Genomic DNA, 19,007 nt, shown 5'->3' with positions numbered 1-19,007 from the left:
TATGTTCTTGGCTTGTGGCAGGTGTCGTCCATTGACGACTCTCTGGAATTTACCTAGCAGCTAGGTCTTCTGGCCAAAGTCTTTTCAGACGTCTGTCAACCAGTGGGGGGTTGAATAATTCATCTATGAGATGGTTTGGATGGTCTGCGCTGCGATTCATGTACCTTCTGGAGTGGTCAGCAATCACATCATTGATGAAGGGGATGTTGAGGTCTGCATGAAGGGTTTGGTTTGACACATACCATGGGGCTTTAGCTAACATACGAATAGTTTTTGACTGGAATGTCTGTAGTATTTTGGTGTTGGATGGTTTGCTACAGCCCCACAGCTCGATTCCGTATGTCCACACTGGTTTGAGTATTGTTTTATAGATGGTCAGTTTGTTTTCTAATGAAAGTTGCGATCTTCTGTTGATTAGCCAGCTCATATTTTTAACTTTTAGGTCGAGGTGTCGTCGTTTGGCTGCAATATGTGATTTCCAAGTAAGTTTTTCGTCTAGATGAAGGCCCAGGTACTTTACTTCTGTTTTTATTGGTATAGGTGAATTATTTAGGTGTAGTTGTGGACATCTAATTCTTCGATTTGTGAAATTTACTTGACAAGACTTGTTTGTGTTGACGTTTATTTTCCAGCATTTAAGCCAGTCTTCTAGTTCATTGAGATGATTTTGCAATTTGTTAAATGCTAATATTTCGTTGATGTCTGATGCTAGTATACCAGTGTCATCCGCAAATGTTGCCATTAGTGTATTTTCGCTAATAGGAATATCAGCAGTGAAGATTTGGTAAAGGAATGGGCCAAGTACACTGCCTTGAGGTACTCCGGATTTTATTTGGTGGTAGTTGGATAGAGTACCTTCGTATTTAACTTGGAAGTATCTGTCGGACAAGTATGATTTAAGGAGGAGGTAGATTTGGTCAGTTAGCTGAGTTTTTATTTTAAAGAGAAGTCCCTCGTGCCACACTCTATCAAATGCTTGCTGTATATCGAGGAATGCTGATAGACATATTTGTTTCCCTTCTAGGCTCTCTTTTATTTTGTTGACTAATCTATGGCACTGTTGTATGGTTGAGTGATTTGAGCGAAAGCCAAACTGATGATCTGGGATAAGGTTTTCTATAGGTATTATTGTTTCTATTCTGTTAAGGATTAACCTTTCGAATACTTTTGATAAAGTCGGAAGGAGACTTATTGGTCTGTACGAACTGGCTTCAGTTAGAGGTTTACCAGGTTTAGGTATCATTATAATTTGTGCATACTTCCATTGCACTGGAAAATAACATAGTCTCAGGAGGCTATTAAAAATAATGGTTATTAAGACGACACCTTTTCTTGGGAGTTTTTTTAAGATTTCGCCAGTTATGAGGTCAAATCCTGGAGCTTTATGAGGGTTAAGCAGGTTGATTTCGTTACGGACTTCATTTGGTGAGAAGTATTTTAGTGGTAATGATAGCTGACAGGGTGCATTGAGGAAGTCTCTAATTTTCTCGTCGTTAATATCGTTGGCCTCTGGGGTGGAGAAGACGGTTGATAGATGTTCTGCAAATCTGTTGGATTTTTCTATATCTGATCGAGCCCAGGCTCCATCATTTTTTCTAATTGGTGATTTCATTACTACCGGCTTTTTGAATTTCTTTGTGGCTTTCCAAAGAGAGTTGTCGTCAAGAGAAAGGTTTGTGACATATCTTTCAAAGGATTCGTTTTTGGCTGTTTGGATAGCGGAATGAAGTCTGTGTGTGAGTCTGTTAAGATTTGTTTTATCTATCGCGTTTCTTGTTCTTTGCCATTTGTGACGGGCTCTTCTTCTCTCTTCTACTAGTGTTCTAATATGGAGGGGTATACTATACCTTTCATCGATGGTTTTTTCCTTTACAGGAGTAGCTTTCCAAGCGGCCTGTTGTATTTGTTCCGTTAAATATTTTACAGCTTCTTCAATATCGTTTTTGTGCTTGAGTCGAATGTCAAGAGATATTTTATCATTTATTTCTTCTTTGAATTGAACCCAATTCGTGTTACTGGAACATAGCCTTGGTGCAGGAGTTTTCCAAATTATATTGGTACTTAAGGTAATCAAGATGGGACTGTGGTCCGAATGGAGATCAAAACTGGGGGTGATGTCGCTGTGTATTTCAGGTATTCCCTTAGTTATAGCAAAGTCTAACAGATCAGGAATTTTGTTGTTATCAGTGGGCCAGTATGTGGGGGTACCAGTTGTTAGGTATTTCAGGTTATTATCTTGTATGATCTTTAATAGATTTCTGCCTTTTGGAGATATCAGTCTTGCTCCCCAGGTTGTATGTTTTGCATTCCAGTCCCCTGCCACTAGGAAATGTGAGCCAAGTTGTTCAAAAAACTCTCTGTATTCCTCCAGATTGATGGTGTGGCGTGGTGGGCTGTAGATAGAAGCTATTGTTAGTGGAAAGGTGAGCGCATGTACTTTTATGATAGTACTCTGAATTTTGTTGGTGATATATGGAGCAAGTTCGTAGTGTTTTATAGCTGTACGAATTATTACAACTGAACCAGCATGGGCTGTTCCATCTGGATGGTTTGCGTAATAGACAGAGTAGTGTGGAATTTTTATAAAAGACCTCTCAGTTGTGTGACTCTCGGATATAAGTAGGATGTCTATTTTGTTTAATTTTAGAAATAGTATAATTTCTTGCACATGGTTTGTTAGACCATTTGCGTTCCACTCTGCTATTCTAAGTGAGTTAGCCATTACGACGTTCTATTTATCACTGTTGTAAGCATGCTTAGTATCATGCTGTTTTGGTTTATCAATTGTGCAAACATATTTTTAAATTCGTTGAGGAACTCTGTAAGTTTATTTGAAAGGTCTGAATTATTGTTGTTGTCTTGTGAAGAAGTATTAGTTGCTGCAACTTGAGCATATGTTACATGTGATTGGTGTATGTGGTGAGCATTAGTGTTATTATTATTTAGGCTTGCAACTCTAGGTATAGGAATGCTGCTTGTTATATTTTTGTTTTTCGAATTGACTAGGTCTTTATATATAGCACATCCTTTATAGTTTGCTGGATGATTGCCATTACATAAGGCACATGTTGCTGGTGTGTCGCGTGCTTTTTTGCAGGTTTTTGTGTCATGTGATCCTCCGCATTTAACACAGGCGAATGGCGTTAGGCAGTAACTTTTTGAATGCCCGTATTTTTGACACCTTGTGCATTGAACTATTGTATTTTTTATTCTAGGTGGTTCTACTGTTATTATGCAGTTTCGTAGGACTTGTAGGTTAAATATGTTTTTGTTGTTTTCGTTTGGCTCTATATCGACAAAGAATAAGGGCAATGGTTCTTTGGTAACTCTATGTCTAACATTAATTATGTTGCGAACTTTAAAACCCTTATTATTTAATTCATGCGAGATATCTGCTGTGGGTATTGAATGGTGTAATCCTCTTATGACAACTCTATAGGCCCTCTCTTGTTTCGGTTGGTAAGTGTGATGTACAATGTTTTCTTTTCTAAGGTGCTGTATGAGTGTCCTGTAGGTGTCTGAGTTTGTAGGGTTAATTTTTACTGTATTATTTGAAATGGTTTTGGTGTAATAGGTTTCTGCCGCAGTTGCAGTTGAAAGGTTTGCTATCATAGCACTATAGTCAGTAACTCCATAAATATAGATTGGTGGCGGTGAGGGATCTTTTTTGGTGATATTTGTGTTTTGTGTATTTGATAAATTGTCTGTTTGTTCATCTAGATTTTCTTTTGAGAGGGAATCAAATCTGTTTTGTGTTTGGATTTGGTTGGACTTTTCTGAAGTTGTTTGTCTTTTCATCCTTTTTCTCTTATTGGCAACTTCTTGCCAAGGATGTTTATTTTGGTTTTCTGTTTCGTTAAGTTCTATGTCGCTATCGCTATCTGTGTAGTTATTGGTGTTTTGTGTTGATGAGAGTGAGCATTGAGGGTTTGTGGATAATGTTGTGTATTGTGACTGAATAGGGTTTTGAGTGTTTTGAATATTTTGTGCAGTTGATTGACTAGGAAATTGTACTTGGTTTGGTATAGCTATTTGGGTTGGAATAGGTATTTGGTTTGAGCATGACATTTGATTTGTTATCTGGTTAGATGGTGTTTGATTAAAATACAAAAATGGTACTTGCGGTTTTACTGCTGTTTGGTTTGACTGGTTCTGGTTATTTATTGTTGGGACATCCTGTATAGTATTCATTTGTTGATAAATTGGTTGGCCATTATTATCAAATCCTAATAAGTTCCCCGAAGGGAACATATTTCTTTTGTTTGTTTCACTAATCACTTGGTTTTTGTTACTTTTCACTTTAACAATTTTTTGATGCTGATAAGATAATTACTAGTTAATTAGGTAGTTTTACGATAAGGAAGATCTCTAGCGCTTTTAATGACGGTACATGTTCACGCTTCGAGAATCAGATTGCTACTTTTTTTTATTTTTTAAATATGAATGCGTTGTTAGTATCACTCCAGAAATAATGGAGATGCTTGTTTTGCTTTAATTAAAATTACACATACATTTCAATGATTACCTCTTTTAGGTGATACCCCACCAGTATGCTCTACATACGTTTATTGCTGTACGAAACGTAAAAGATCTACAAGTGGCGATTGTATGGTTAGGTCAACTCCATCGCCTAAGAGATCAAGTAGTAGTCTCAGTGATATTTCCAGTTTTGAAATTAATTTGTCCACAAAACTTGAAACTGAATTGACGGAGAAGGTAAAAAAATTGGAGTATCAAGTAAATGCTTTAAAGAAGAAGTGCCGTCAGAAGAACAGTCAGCGTTGTAGAAGAACAACAAAAAACAGAAAATCGGCAACCAAATTCATGTTACAGGTACTGTTAGAAAATAAAAGCAAATACGTGCACACTTTTGTTAATATGCAGTTTTCACACAAAACTCGTTCACAATGGAGTCACAATGAAAAGGATTTAGCTCTGGCCATTTATTATAAGTCTCCTAGTTGTTAAAAATTTTTATCAGATCTCTTAACTTTATATTACCTTCAGTAAAAACAATTCAAACTTGATGGCCTGTCATAAAATTAAGAACTGGTTTAAACACTTCCTTAATTGACAAGTTGAAGAAGAAAGCAGAGACAATGGATGAGTGGGAAAAAATTTGTGTGTTAATGTTTGATGAAATTTCTTTGAAAAAACAATTGGAGTACAATAAATTAGATGACATAAGGGTTTTAAGATTTAGGTGCTTTAGGAAGAACAAACAAACTTGCCAACACAGGTCTGGTTTTCATGATGCGCAGCTTGCTACATAACTGGAAGATTCCGATTTGTTATTTTGTTACAGGTGGTCCAATACATAGCGACAACTTAAAAAACATTGTAGTTGAAGTTGATTCAAAATATTGGGTATATACCAAAAGTGTTAGTTTGTGATCAAGCATCTAATAATAGAACTTTATTTAAGCTGTAAGGCGCAATAGATATAGGAAATCAGAAGATTTTCACTCTGTTTGATACACCCCACGTATTAAAAAGTCTAAGAAATAATTTTCTTAACAAAAAGTTGACGTTTTCTGCCGATTATAAACAAATATCGTGGCAAGATATTGAATACACATACAACATCGATAGAACCAATGTGAGAGCACGATGCATGGTGAAAATAACAGACGTTCATATAAACCCTAATAATTTTCAAAAAATGCGTGTAAAATTAGCAGCACAAATTTTTTCCAACTCAGTTGCCTCAGCAATATCAACAGCAATAGCTGTAGGGTAGTTACACACCAAAACGGCTACTCATACTGCCGAATTTTTGAAAATTATAAATAATATTTTTGATGGTCTTAACAGCAAATATTGTAGTGATAGTAATCCAAACAGAAAGCCAATGTCAACTTTAAGCAAGTCAACTGAAAACTTAAAAGCAGGCTTAGAATATTTAAAAAAAAATTAAAGTTTTTGAAAATCAGAAAGAGAGAAATAATATTCACTGTCTACACGACTTTCAGTGGACAATTTTGTCAGTTTTATGTTTGTGGGAGGAACTTCAAAAATATAATGTGTCATATCTTTTAACATCTTTTCTGAACCAAGATCCTCTAGAAAATTTTAGAGATTATGACGCAAACGAAGAAATAAAGTTTCTTCAGAGACCATCAGATTTGTTTGTTACTATTACTACAATATTGTTACAAAAATTTCACGAGGCTTTTAATTTATTTAAAGTAGATAATGCAGTGGGACAGATAATGGGACCCACTTTTCACTACCTACAACTCTGTTTCTGTTGGATCTACAGACTTCATACGTATACCACTTTTTTATTTTTTTAAAAACTATAGGTATTTCTACTACATATATCTTTTTTCGATCCTATACTTACTTAATGAGTAATTTCCGAAAATCATATTTACTCGAAAAGTATTGACTTAGTGAAAAAACTTTATGGACCAAAAGTTGTTAGTATTAATCAGTTTATCCAATTCCGGACTTATCTTGAACGTATATTATTTCACTCCCGAGAAGGTGTGATGCTTAACCCCAGTGCAAAAGCACACAGCGGCACAATATCACTTTTTTCTTTGAGATTTTAGCTATGTGTATACCAAATTTCATGCCAATCCAATGGATTCTTTAAAATTCGGTGGTTTTGCAATATTTTACCTTGAGTGAATGGGTTAGATCTGGAAAGAAATTCTGTATATCAACTTCAAATATTTTATTTCGCATTAGTTCTGAAAATTAATTTCTTTTACAAATTGCAAAAAATAATTTACATGTGAATTATCACTGCTAATTGTATTATGTATTCTCTATTTTGTTGTTTTTTGTAGTGTATTAATAATTAAATAATTTTTAGGAAACCTCTTCACTATTTTTATTAATCAAATTTTAGCGTTTTATCTGAAGTAAAATCGGAATTCCAAAATAGAGATTACAAGCGCGTTAAAATTATGTGTGAAAATGCTGAATACTGCCCTTATATCGTTGTCTATTACGCCAGCCAAGCAACTCAAATTTATTTTTCAATCTTGGCAAAAATTTCAATAAATGTCGCCACCGTCCAGCCAGTTAGTACTTAGACTTGAGGGGCAAAGAGGTGTTAGTGGGCGAAGTTTAACACTGAATTCGGTTTTACCTTAAGGTGAGGTATCTATGTATAATAGTTATTAATCAATGTCTCTGCCTAAGCTGTTTCGGAGAAGTGGAACTGAGTGGGGCATCTGCGCGGATTGTGGAACTAGTACGGTTCTAGTGTTGGTGCGTGTTCGCGGCGTATCATTACAGGCTAAGTACTTATCGAACCGTGTAGTATAGGGCAGGTCAAAAATATGTGCAACTGTTATTGTAAAGTAACGAATAGAAGAGTGACTATTAGCTTTGACAGATGAAAGGGACAGAAAAACTTCAGTGTTCAGTACTAAACCTGATTTATTGTGATTCTCATACAGTACATACTGGCTCAAGTAATGGAAAAAGGGACAATCCTAGTATTAATATCTGTTTATATTTTTGGTCTCTATCTATTCTCAGCATTTATCCACTCATTCCTCGATATAGACCTATTACAATTAATCTTTCCACGTCTATCTGTTTAGAGAGATCTAAATCCAATTTTTATCTAGCGATACTTTAGATATCGCTTCTCCACCTCTTCTGGGATCTTTAGATACTAATTTTCGTTTATCTACGACGCCAAACCAACAGTAAAGAAGAAGTCCAACAAGCTCTCTATTCGCAAACCTAAGGGTGATAGATGAATTTCAAGGGCAAACTGTTTTAACAGGGTATTCAAAACTGGCAAGTCAATGGTTCAAACAAACATCTACGAGGTGCACAAATAATAGAAGGAAAACATATTTTTGTCGAGAATCACCTTATTGTTTTTCAACGCATTCGCTTTAAGGATCAATACAATTTTCGTAGTTTCTTTTTAATTCTCGGTAACATAAAGATATCACATGGTGTTAAGCCAGGACTGTATGCAGGATGGCTCACCAAATCAATGTTTTTCGCCTTCAAATACTCTGATGTTATAAAAGTCGTATGCGATCTGGCATGATATAGAATGCAATGATTTCGGTTATCTTTGCTGAGTTCAGCAATCACTTCTGGCAAACAAATGGTTGTGTACAATTCAGCATTGGCGTTTCTATCATTCTCTAACGAAATTGTGGCAATATTTCCCTTTTTCAAAAAAAGTTCACAACAACGCTGCAAGCTTGGAATACTTTTGTTGGCTTTGGCTTGCCTTGAAACAGCCTTACCGTTGATTGGTTTTTCGTTACGGGACCATAGCAATATTAGGGGAGTGCAATTAGAACGAAAACATGCATTGTTTCGGAAAAATTCAAACAAGCTTATATTTTTCTAAAACTTTTTTTGTTAGTTTATATACATGTTAAAGTAAAAAGTTCTACTCGCAGATTCGGCCGCTAATTGTTTATTAATTGTTTAAACAATAACAATTGTTTTATATAAATAATTTTAAAAATATCGTTAAATTCATCATTTTACTTTGATCAAATATGTTTCTATTTTGTTTTTGATTATGCTGAATCCGAATATGGCATTGAAATTTGAAAATTCTTATACAGAAGCTCTTATATAGTGTATCTGCGTAGCTAGGAACCACATGGAAAACTTTTTTATTATCAATTTTACGAAAAAAAGTTATTCTTTATAAAATGCTCTGGATAGTCAAAAATCTAAAACCCAACCATCAGATATCAAATTTTATCAATTTTATACGAGTTATATCAAAAATATGAATTTCGTTAAAGAGTAAAGTACTTTTATATTCCAGAATATCAAAAAATGCTATTATGAAAAGTTGTTTGAAATTAGAAACTATGTTTAAATATACAATTACATCATTCTGAAATAAAATTTTCAATTTTTTCTCAAATTACGGATACTCATCATCATTTTATTACAATTATGATAACTATTTTATTATCACTTTTACAAAAAAAGTTATTCTTCATAAAATGCTCTCCCTGGTCTAAAATCTAAGATACAACCATCAGATATCAAACTTTTTTAATTTTATACGAGGTATGTAAAATATAGGAATTTTTCTTAAGAGTTAAGTGCCTTTATTATTCACAATATTTTAATTAGAAGGATGTAATTGAACACTAAAACAAATTTTTTAATTCCAAACAACTTTTCTTAATAACAATTTTCGATATTGTGAAATATAACGGTACTTTACTCTTGAGTAAAATTTATATTTTTTGACATACCTCGTATAAATTTAATTAAATTTAATATTTGATCATTGCATCTTAGATTATATTCGATACAGAGTATTTTATAAAGAATAACTTTTTTTCGTAAAACTGATAATAAAAAAGTTATCAACAGGTTCCAAGTTACGCAGACATACTGTATAAGAGCTAAAAAAAAATTTTTTTTGCTGAACACATATTATTGTTAAAGCTTATTATTAAATGTATTTTAGGTAAGTTTTACAAAAAAAAGTTTTGATCACTTTGTATAAACATTTTTTTAGCTGGCAATTTTCGGTTTTTGTATTACATTTTTGTTATCTTTCTTAATTTTCTTAAAAAGAAATAGTCTATTTCATCTCTAAAGTAAAATAATTTAGTGCATTTTAAAGATTACATCCTAAGCTTTAAAAAAGCACTTATAAAACTGTAATAGATCTGCTCAAACTTGAGTAATACCGTCTTAAAGTGGTGGTAATTCTATAAAACTACGAAGATTTCAAAAATTACATTTTTTGAGACGTCATATCATTTGAATTAAATTTTTGAGATTTTTTTGAATGAAACATCATTTAGTAAGGTGCTTGAAAGGTAAGTTGTGCAAAATTGAGGGTTTTATAAGAAAAATTTTATTAGTTAAACATTTTTAAATCATTTTTAAACAAAATTCATGTAAGGCTCATTTTCCGCCCCCACCGTACTTATGCCCATACATTTTATTTCTTTTTATTATAACCATAAGATAGCTTAATTATTCTTCTTTCATGTTCAATTTGTAAAATTTCATTTGATCCATTAGTTAAAGAATTACATTAAAATAACTCAGCCGTGCACTTCGCCGTACCCTAGTTTACAGTGCGCCAATGTTTGTGAGAAGGGTGACTTTAGCGTTATAAATAAAAAATTATAGAAGATACAGATTTCATTTTAGAAAATTCTTTATATAAGGTTTTTTTTTGTAAAATTTTCTGAATTTTTCAATGGTCGAGTCAGTTTTTTTCTAAAATTTATATTTTCGGAGTTATTAAAAAAACATCCAATTTCGTAGTTCATTTGTTTAATAAAAAATGAAGCACCCACTTCTCGAGTAGAACTTTTTGATATGTTGTTTATTAAACATATCTTAATGAAATTACAAAAATTTCTATCTTGTTTGATTTTTCCGAAGTGAAAATCTATATGCACTCCCCTATATATCCATGTTTTATCATCAGAGAAAAAGCATCAGCACGCATTCCCCTCTCTGAAAAAAATGTTAAACTGTTAATCAAATAGAATCAACCAATTCCTCACTTTTGTGTATTCAGGCATGTATAATGTGCAGAAACAGTTTCAAAACATAAAAGTAACATAACATAAGAGTACATTGGATTGGATTAGATTTCAGATTACATGTTTGTAGGTGATTACACTGAAACACCGTATGTGGTAGTAGTAATGTGGTCCAAACCTGCACCAAGGCTATAACTTTAAGAGTTTCTGCATGTAAATTGTTAGAACTTGTCAAATCAAAGTATTCAGGTGGACCACTTTTCTTTAATATTATTTTGATATATTTTTATACACAGAATGATCGAAAATTAAAATAAAATTTACAAAGTTTACTTATTTGCGAATGCTTCTATATTTTTTGAAAATAATTTTACATACAAAATACATATTTCAGTAGAAAATATTTAAAATTAACTAATTTTAAAATAAATTCCTGTACTTAACAACCGTCTTAGAGACATTTTCATATTTGGTTCAATACAAAACCAAAATATTTTCCTTTCTTTGTCTTCAGTCTTTCTTCTTGCAACTGCTATATAATTGTCGTGTAATTTGCTTTACAGTAAACTGAAACAAACAAATATTATATGATAATAAAAATCCATATTAATCTAATATTAAAGATAATGGTCAAAGTATAAAAAAAGTACCACTACTTCGAGTTGTACGTGTGTGCATCGTATTAAGATATTTATTCTGTTGTGCAACTCCGGATGATGAAAGATTAATTAAACTATAAATAATAACTGTAAAACAGTACAAACAACCACTTAGACGTTACAAACATATAAAATTTGGTCATGGTAAAGGTAACACCCAACTATTTTTAAGTGATGCGAGCAGTTGACAGTTAACTGCTCGCATGACTTAAAAATGGTTGGGTGATACCTTTACCATGACCAAATTTTATATGTTTGTAACGTCTAAGTGGTTGTTTTTACTGTTTTACAATTATTATGATAATGATATGATTTGATAATAGAGTTTATTTGTAGCAATTAGTACATAATCATAAACCCAAGTTCTCACTGAAGTTGTCAGTCACATGGACTACATCTTGTGCGTGAGTGTTAAATTTTGATTATAAAACAAAATTAATTTATCTTAAAGTTTAAAAAAAGGTATTGAATAGTCTGTTTCGCTCATCTGCCTTCAAATTTGGGCTTCTCTTCTCACTAATTCAGTTAACGTTAAATTTTGTTTATCGGACCTACGAAAATCTCTAATAAAATTCAACAAGGATTGCGAAAAACTTCAGATGGAATTCTTCTGGCGGGACTTCGTTTTATATGAGAATTATCATGACTTTTAAGGTGTTTTATTCATTTTTACAGTAATTTTCTAAATTTAAACATTTATGAGTGACATTTGATATAAATCATTTTTGACAATATTTATAACTTAATTAATTATTTATAACTTAATTAATCTTTCATCATCCGGAGTTGCACAACAGACCAAATATCTTAATACATGCACACACCTACAACTCGAAGTAGTGGTACTTTTTTATACTTTGACCATTAGCTCTGAAGATGACATTTGTGTAGAAAGCGCTTAGCTAAGAAAATTAAATATAGTATTTTTACTACAAAAGCGATATTACGTAGGTCAACATTTTTGACGTAAGCGAACTGTCAAAACATTAGAATGTGACTTTTCATAATTGCCATGTTTATTATAATAGCCATTTGCTGAGCCATAAAAAAAGGTATCTATGTACCGCTATTTAGTACACTAATGCTTCGAATAACAACAGATTTTTAACAATTCAACAAAATTGAATAAATAAATATCATTTTACAACGACAACACAGTCTTGGCAATAAAAAAAGGTATAGATGTAAAATTAGAAGAAAAAAAAATGTAGAAAGAATTTTACCGCTATGTATTTAGATATTTATACGGTTTTATACAAATAGCAACTTCTTGTTTTTTTTTTTTTAATTTTCCCCTGTTTAACCCTCCGTTAGTCGCTAGGATAAACGGAGCATCAAGAGTCGCTACGGTGTCAGAGACCGACAATTTAAAAAAAATAGTTATTGCTATAAAATTCATACAAATATTTTATATTGTGTATAGGAATGACTGAAAAATATTTTTGAATATGTTTTATTGAAAAACAACAGATATAAAATGAAAAACCCTAGTATAACAATTTGATCGATTTCATTTTCACTTCCCTCATCGTCAAAATAATTTTCATCGTCGCTAGGAACCATTTCCCATAATTCCAACAAATGTTTTTGTTCGGCTTCAAAGGACATCTATAAATAAGATTTGACCAAAACTTGTCGATAAAATGCAATAATAAGATGCTAAATCTTTACCTGAACTGCAAGTTATGCCAATAAAGTAATAACCACACCGTTAGTCGCTACGGAGTCTTGCACCGAAAGTAGCTATAAAACTCGCACAACTGTACCCAAGTAGGTAAGAATGTATACTAACACGAGGTTAGTTGATAGAAAGAGGTACAGAAAGTGGCGATAGAAAAAACCAGGTATTTTGTAAATCCCGAATGAATAATTCTGTCGTCGGTGTGTGACACCGATAGCGACTAACGGAGGGTTAAAAACTCTGAATAAGTACTGCAATTTTTTATTGATATAATTTTAACTGCATTGGAGTTAACGCTATTGAATTTTTTGGGAATGGTAAAATAAATTTAAAGCAATAAAATGCAAAAAATATATTTAATGATAATTGAATTGATTATGTTGTAGCAATATACGTTTAATATATAAATTTAAAAAATACTAGTTTATTTATTTAGTGATTGCAAGAGGCATATCGCAATATTTTGTTTTGCATTAATAGACCAAATGACATAAAAATGGTAGTTGGTCTAGTAATGTATAACAGCTAAACTTCCTAAAATGTATTTAAAGCATAAGTAGACCAAGCGACATTTTATTTTTTTTTTCTAGACTATGGTAGGTGCGATTATATTGAAACTTTGCAACCAAAAAGAGTTATAGGTGATCATTCTTCTATGCATCTTGTGCAAATATGTTAATAAATGCATTTTTAACAAACGAAAAACTTTGAAGCCATTTATCTCAAAACTATGTTTTGGCGCTTGGTCGAGTTATGCATAGCGCCGTCCATATGTAAATGTAACGTGACGTATACCTACAGACAGCGTCATTTCATATTTTTGTATTCAAACAGCTGCCAGCAATGTAAAGACAGTTAACGGCAGCTAAACTAAACCAATGTGATTCTGTATCTTCTTACTATACATTTTGAGATTAATAAACAATCGCAGAATTATGTAGTTTTTGAATGTATTTTTTAAAAAAATTTGATTATCTCATGTAGGTATATTTTTACTGTTTATTCATAACAAATTTTATGCATTTATTATTATAATAGTTATTTATGTACCAAGTCAGTAAAGTGACTTTTTATCGAACCAGTCTGATATTACGAGAAGACGAGCGTAGCGAGCGAGGCGAGTAACAGACGAGTTCGATAAGGAGTCTTTACTGACGAGGTACATACAAAATTTTATCGCCAACATATATTTTTTAAATTTAATGTTGTCAGAACCATTGGGGTTATAAACGACAACAATGGAAAATACATATTAAAAATAAAAAGAGATTGTAATATTAAGTAAATACATATATACTAACAAAAAGTATACCTGAAAAATTTGTGATACAATTAAATGTCTTTTATTCCTATTTCCGTTAAAAACTGTGTGACATTGTTAATATTTGTATTGTCTCTAAGAAGCTCAGATATGTCCCTGGGAAGGTTGAGTTTACTTCTCGTTTGCTGGAATATTTTTTGACAATCGGTTAAGATATTATTGGTATAAAATAATATTTGCCAACATAATTTGATATTGGTTTTAACACTTACTTGCAATTTACAATTTAAGAACTTTTTAAATTTTAGACGTCATAATAATTTCATGACAGTGATGACAGATAACTTGCAAGATGGCCGCTTTCGATTTTTAATCGATAGTTATCAATATTGAATATAATTACAAAATACTACAGAATTTCACTTGTTGACATAAATTTAATTGATAATATCGCAAATTGCGTACACTATTTTTAATAATTAAAGTAAATAAATTGTAAGTCTACTCAAATACTCGCCATTCGATTACTGCCATCGACCACTTACATTCAATCTCGGTTAATTTGATTAATCGCGGCAGGTAAAGTAAAATTCTTCTTTTAGTACAATAAAGTGTTACTTTACTGCTGCAAATGAGGGCAAATGAGTACAATAATGAATGACTTTAGTGAAGGTTGGCGTCACTAAAGTCACTATAAAATCTTATATCTAACTTTACTACATACAGCGATAAAATTAATGAACCACAAAACCTTTTACAGCGTTTTCAATATACGCGTTATTTTTCACTTTCCCTGTCGGCCAAAATAACGTCGCCCATGATCACTTGTCCCTGAGCTTTGGATAAGAATACATCCCGGCTGACCCTTATACCTGCGTATTACGACTCTACGATGGTATGAGAAAACGACTGTAAACCTGAAAATCCCCAGATAGGGACTTTTTAACTCATGACCACGTTTTCAACATTTGGAACCACAGTGTATTGTTAGATAATGCCACCAGAGCTTATTTCTTTTCATACCGTAGATATCTGGAATAATTGACTTTTCCTCTTAGAAGAGTGAGAGCCGTATGACTTAAATCTGGATAAATAGTACTAATAAAGAAACTTTAATTTAAATCTTGAAACTTTAATTTATAAATATTTAGTTAAATAAAGCATTCACTTTCTAGATCACGTTTTCTTCATGCTTTAGCATTTCTTTTGTTATTCCACCCTGTATCTTTTAGTTAAGTTTTCTTTTTTCACTTATTAGTCGAGGAAATGAAGCATTTTGGCTCGCAATTTTTTCGTCCAGCATGGATTTACTTGAAATTTTCACAGAAGGTAGGGAATAGTCCAAGGATCATTTTCTATATCATGCCGCTGTACGCTAAAACCTTGGGGGTGGTTGCCACCCCATCTCTGGGGTGGGAATTTTTTATTACATTTTAACCATGTAAATCGATGTAAAAAATAATTCTAAGAACAAAATGTTTTTTACATTTTCTTCGTAAAACGAATATTTTTCGAGTTATTCGCGCTTGAAAGTAACAGTTTTTCGTCGAAAAATCGACTTTTTTAGAGGGATTTTTTAGAATACCTCGAAAAATATGCATTTGATCAGAAAAACTGTAGAAATTAAAATTGTATCTTTTAGTAACACAAACTAAATTCTTTTTCTATAATATCTTTAAGACCAATACAAACCGAGATACGGCATGTTAAAGGTTAGCTTTTCTCGTTAAATGCATAATTTGAAATATTCAAAGCCAAATAACGGGAAAACTTTGCATTTTTCGAGGAAAGCTTAAATTATCATTTTTCAAGTATACAATTAAACCTTTCAAAGAATAATATTAAAAAAATTTCTAACATGAAAATAGAGCGACTTATGAACAAAAAAATTCGGTACCTGCTTTTCTCTACGAAAAAATCAGTGAAAATAGCCCCCTAACTACCCTCCTAATTAAAAATTGGTCTTCACCGTTCTGTAATTCCTTGTATATTTGTATTGTCAATATACCCAAGAAGTTTCACCTATTTAAAAGGCCAAATTTTAGAAAAATTGGAGTTTAAAGAAAAATTAATTTTTTGCACTTTCGTATTTTTCACGTTTTACTTCCAAATATCTCCGAAAATACTGGAGATACGAAAAAAATGATGAATTACTAAATAATAGCTTTTTTAATAAATAAAATTATATTGTGCATAGATTTTCATTACAATGAATAGTTAGCGAGATATAGCTGTTTAAACCTCTATTTACGAGCAAACACCCCCTTATTCGAGCCCTTTAAACCCACCCCAATTAAAAAGTAAGAGATCTAACGGAATTTAATTTACATAATCTGATAGCTCTTCAAAAATACTACAAAACCGTTTTTGAAAAAACTTTTTATCGCCAAAAATGAAAGAGCTATGTTTATAAAACCCGTTTTTTTTTTCGAAATATTCGTATAATCCGCTTGTGGAACATTTTCAATGCATGTATAATACCACAGAACTGCGTCGTATACTGTAAGATGACTTAAAAACAATGTGTATTTGTACTTCTACATATTTGTAAATTGGTATTTTTGTGTAAATAAATGTTTTGTAATTCTTTAATTTTACTTTTTTTCTGTATAGATCTATTAAATTATCTACTTATAAAAATTATAATGTTCGTAAGGGTGGTTTTTAAGTGTTCAAATATTATGATATTATATCCTAAAGCATAAAACAATCATTATTTTTAGCCAAACAAAACCAAATTTTACCCATATTAAAGTTTACAATGTTTTTATATAATTTTTGACAATAAAGGGTAGTTTACACCCCTAAAAATAATCGACGCCCTTGAGCATGTTATAGACTATGAAGTACAGGGTGAGATGATCCTAATCCCAAATTTTAATGTAAATCGATTCAAGCCGAAATTATTCTTTTAGGATAAGTAATTTTTTATATATCCAATAAGGGTGGCTTTAAGGGTTCAAATATTATGATAGTATATCTGAAAGCATAAAACAATCATTATGTAACTAATAAGAACCAAATGTTGACAATATTAAAGTTTAAAATGTTGTTTTATAATTTTTTACAAGTAGTTTTTTTAGGGGTCGTTTTCATCCTTAAAAAACCAAAAGCGTACAACGGTTCAATATAGAAAATGAACTAGAGGATGAAATGGGCCTAATTCCAAATTTTTGTACAAATCGATGCTGGACGAAAAAATTGCGAGGTTTTGCCATTTTTCCAGCTTCATTTCCTCGACTATTATTTACTTTCATTGAGAATTATTTAGAGGGTCTGATATTTTCAAGGAGCATTTGACTATTAGTCTATCAATACATACCTATAAACTCAGATACTGGATCATTTTCACCATCTCCTCTCATAGTACCGGTAATTTCATCATTTTCTACCATAGGCATGAATAAATGAACGAACTCCGAACTGTATGGGGGTCCAATTGTTTCTAACACCTAAATAATAGAAAATAAGATACGTGAAAATTTTATTTTCCAAAAATAATAGTATAGAGACAAAATAAAAATACGGATAACTACTTAAGAAAAATATATGTATATAATTTCTAATAAAAGTATTTCCTGACCGTGAAATTTAACATCCTTAATTAATTTCATAAAAATTATCATTTTATGCTAAACGTAGATTTAAAATTTTTTTAAAATCCACAATAAAAAAGTTTTCCTGTAGTTGGCTGTATACCATGTAATACAAAAAACAATAAAATCCTTTATAAAAGGTATATATTTAAAATCCCTAAAAAGGGCTACATCACATAACTAGTTTTCGATTGGTTGACCAATCATAATCAGTGCTTACGTGAAATTTACATGCTAGCCACCAAGATATAGTATAACAAAAATATGTGGCTAAAAACCATTTACAAGTAATCCGTCAAGGAAACACATCGGTTAAAAATGCGAACTTAAGCATGGATGTTTAAAATATTCCATTCTTCTTTTGCCCTTTAATTCGTCCAATTCTGAACATAGGCTTCCCCCAGTTTCCTCCATTCGCTTCTGTTTAGTGCTTTCTGTTTCCAGTGCGTTCCTCCTATCTTTTTAATGTCGTCTCCCCATCTCATCTGGGGTCGTCCTCTTGCTCTCTTTCCTGTCCATGGTCTCCATTGTTGTATCGTGCTATTCCACCTATTGTCCGTTTGTCTAGCGTTATGACCTGCGAAGCTCCATTTTAGCCTGGTTATATGTTGACCTGCGTCTTTGACTTTTGTTCTATTTCTGACCCAGTTGTTTTGCTTTTTGTCTGTCAATTTTACTCCTAACATTGCTCTCTCCATGGCTCTTTGTGTCTTTATTATTTTATCCATGTTTGCCTTGGTCAAGGTCCATGTTTGGCATGCGTATGTGAGAATTGGGAGTATGCACTGGTCAAACACTCTTGTTTTTAAGTATTGTTGTATTTTTTTATTCTTTAGGACCCATTTTAATTTTCCAAATCCTGCCCAGGCTAATCTGACCCTTCTTTTTACCTCCGCTGTTTGGTTTTCCTTATTTATTTTTATAATCTGTCCCAAATATATACAGGGTGTCCCGAAATGATTGGTCATAAATTATACCACACATTCTGAGGTCAAAAATAGTTCGATTGTACCTAACTTACCTTAGTACAAATGTGCTCATAAAAAAAGTTACAGCCCTTTGAAATTACAAAATGAAAATCGATTTTTTTTAATATATCGAAAACTATTACAGATTTTTTATTGAAAATGGACATATATCATTGTTATGGCAGGAACATCTTAAAACAAAATTATAGTGAAATTTGTCCACCCCATAAAATTTTTATGGGGGTTTTGTTCCCTTAAACCCCCCAAACTTTTCTGTACGTTCCAATTAATTCATTATTGTAGTACCATTAGTTAATCACAACATTTTTAAAACTTTTTTGCCTCTTAGTATTTTTTCGACAAGCCAGTTTTT

The 19,007-nt window shown here is 32.0% G+C and overlaps 2 protein-coding genes across 6 annotated transcripts in view; one reads left to right on the top strand and one right to left on the bottom strand.

The window, feature by feature from the left end:
* LOC126889809 (uncharacterized) overlaps positions 1-19,007 on the top strand; it is a 168,098-nt gene that overhangs the window by 127,550 nt on the left and 21,541 nt on the right. The window lies entirely within an intron of this gene.
* Positions 10,798-19,007, bottom strand: part of LOC126889811 (negative elongation factor D) — a 124,613-nt gene continuing 116,403 nt past the window's right edge. For all 4 annotated transcript variants that reach the window (XM_050658472.1, XM_050658473.1, XM_050658471.1 and 1 more), the window contains 2 exons: positions 17,393-17,522; positions 10,798-11,036 (listed from right to left, as the gene is read on the bottom strand). In XM_050658472.1, the coding sequence (XP_050514429.1) occupies positions 11,002-11,036; positions 17,393-17,522 (165 nt within the window). In that variant the 3' untranslated portion in view covers positions 10,798-11,001. The remainder of the gene's footprint in view (positions 11,037-17,392; positions 17,523-19,007) is intronic.

This window comes from Diabrotica virgifera, chromosome 8 (assembly GCF_917563875.1).
Source record: "Diabrotica virgifera virgifera chromosome 8, PGI_DIABVI_V3a".
Classification (NCBI taxonomy): domain Eukaryota; kingdom Metazoa; phylum Arthropoda; class Insecta; order Coleoptera; family Chrysomelidae; genus Diabrotica; species Diabrotica virgifera.
Note: the sequence above shows the minus strand (reverse complement) of the source record. Positions and strands in the feature narration are given on the sequence as shown.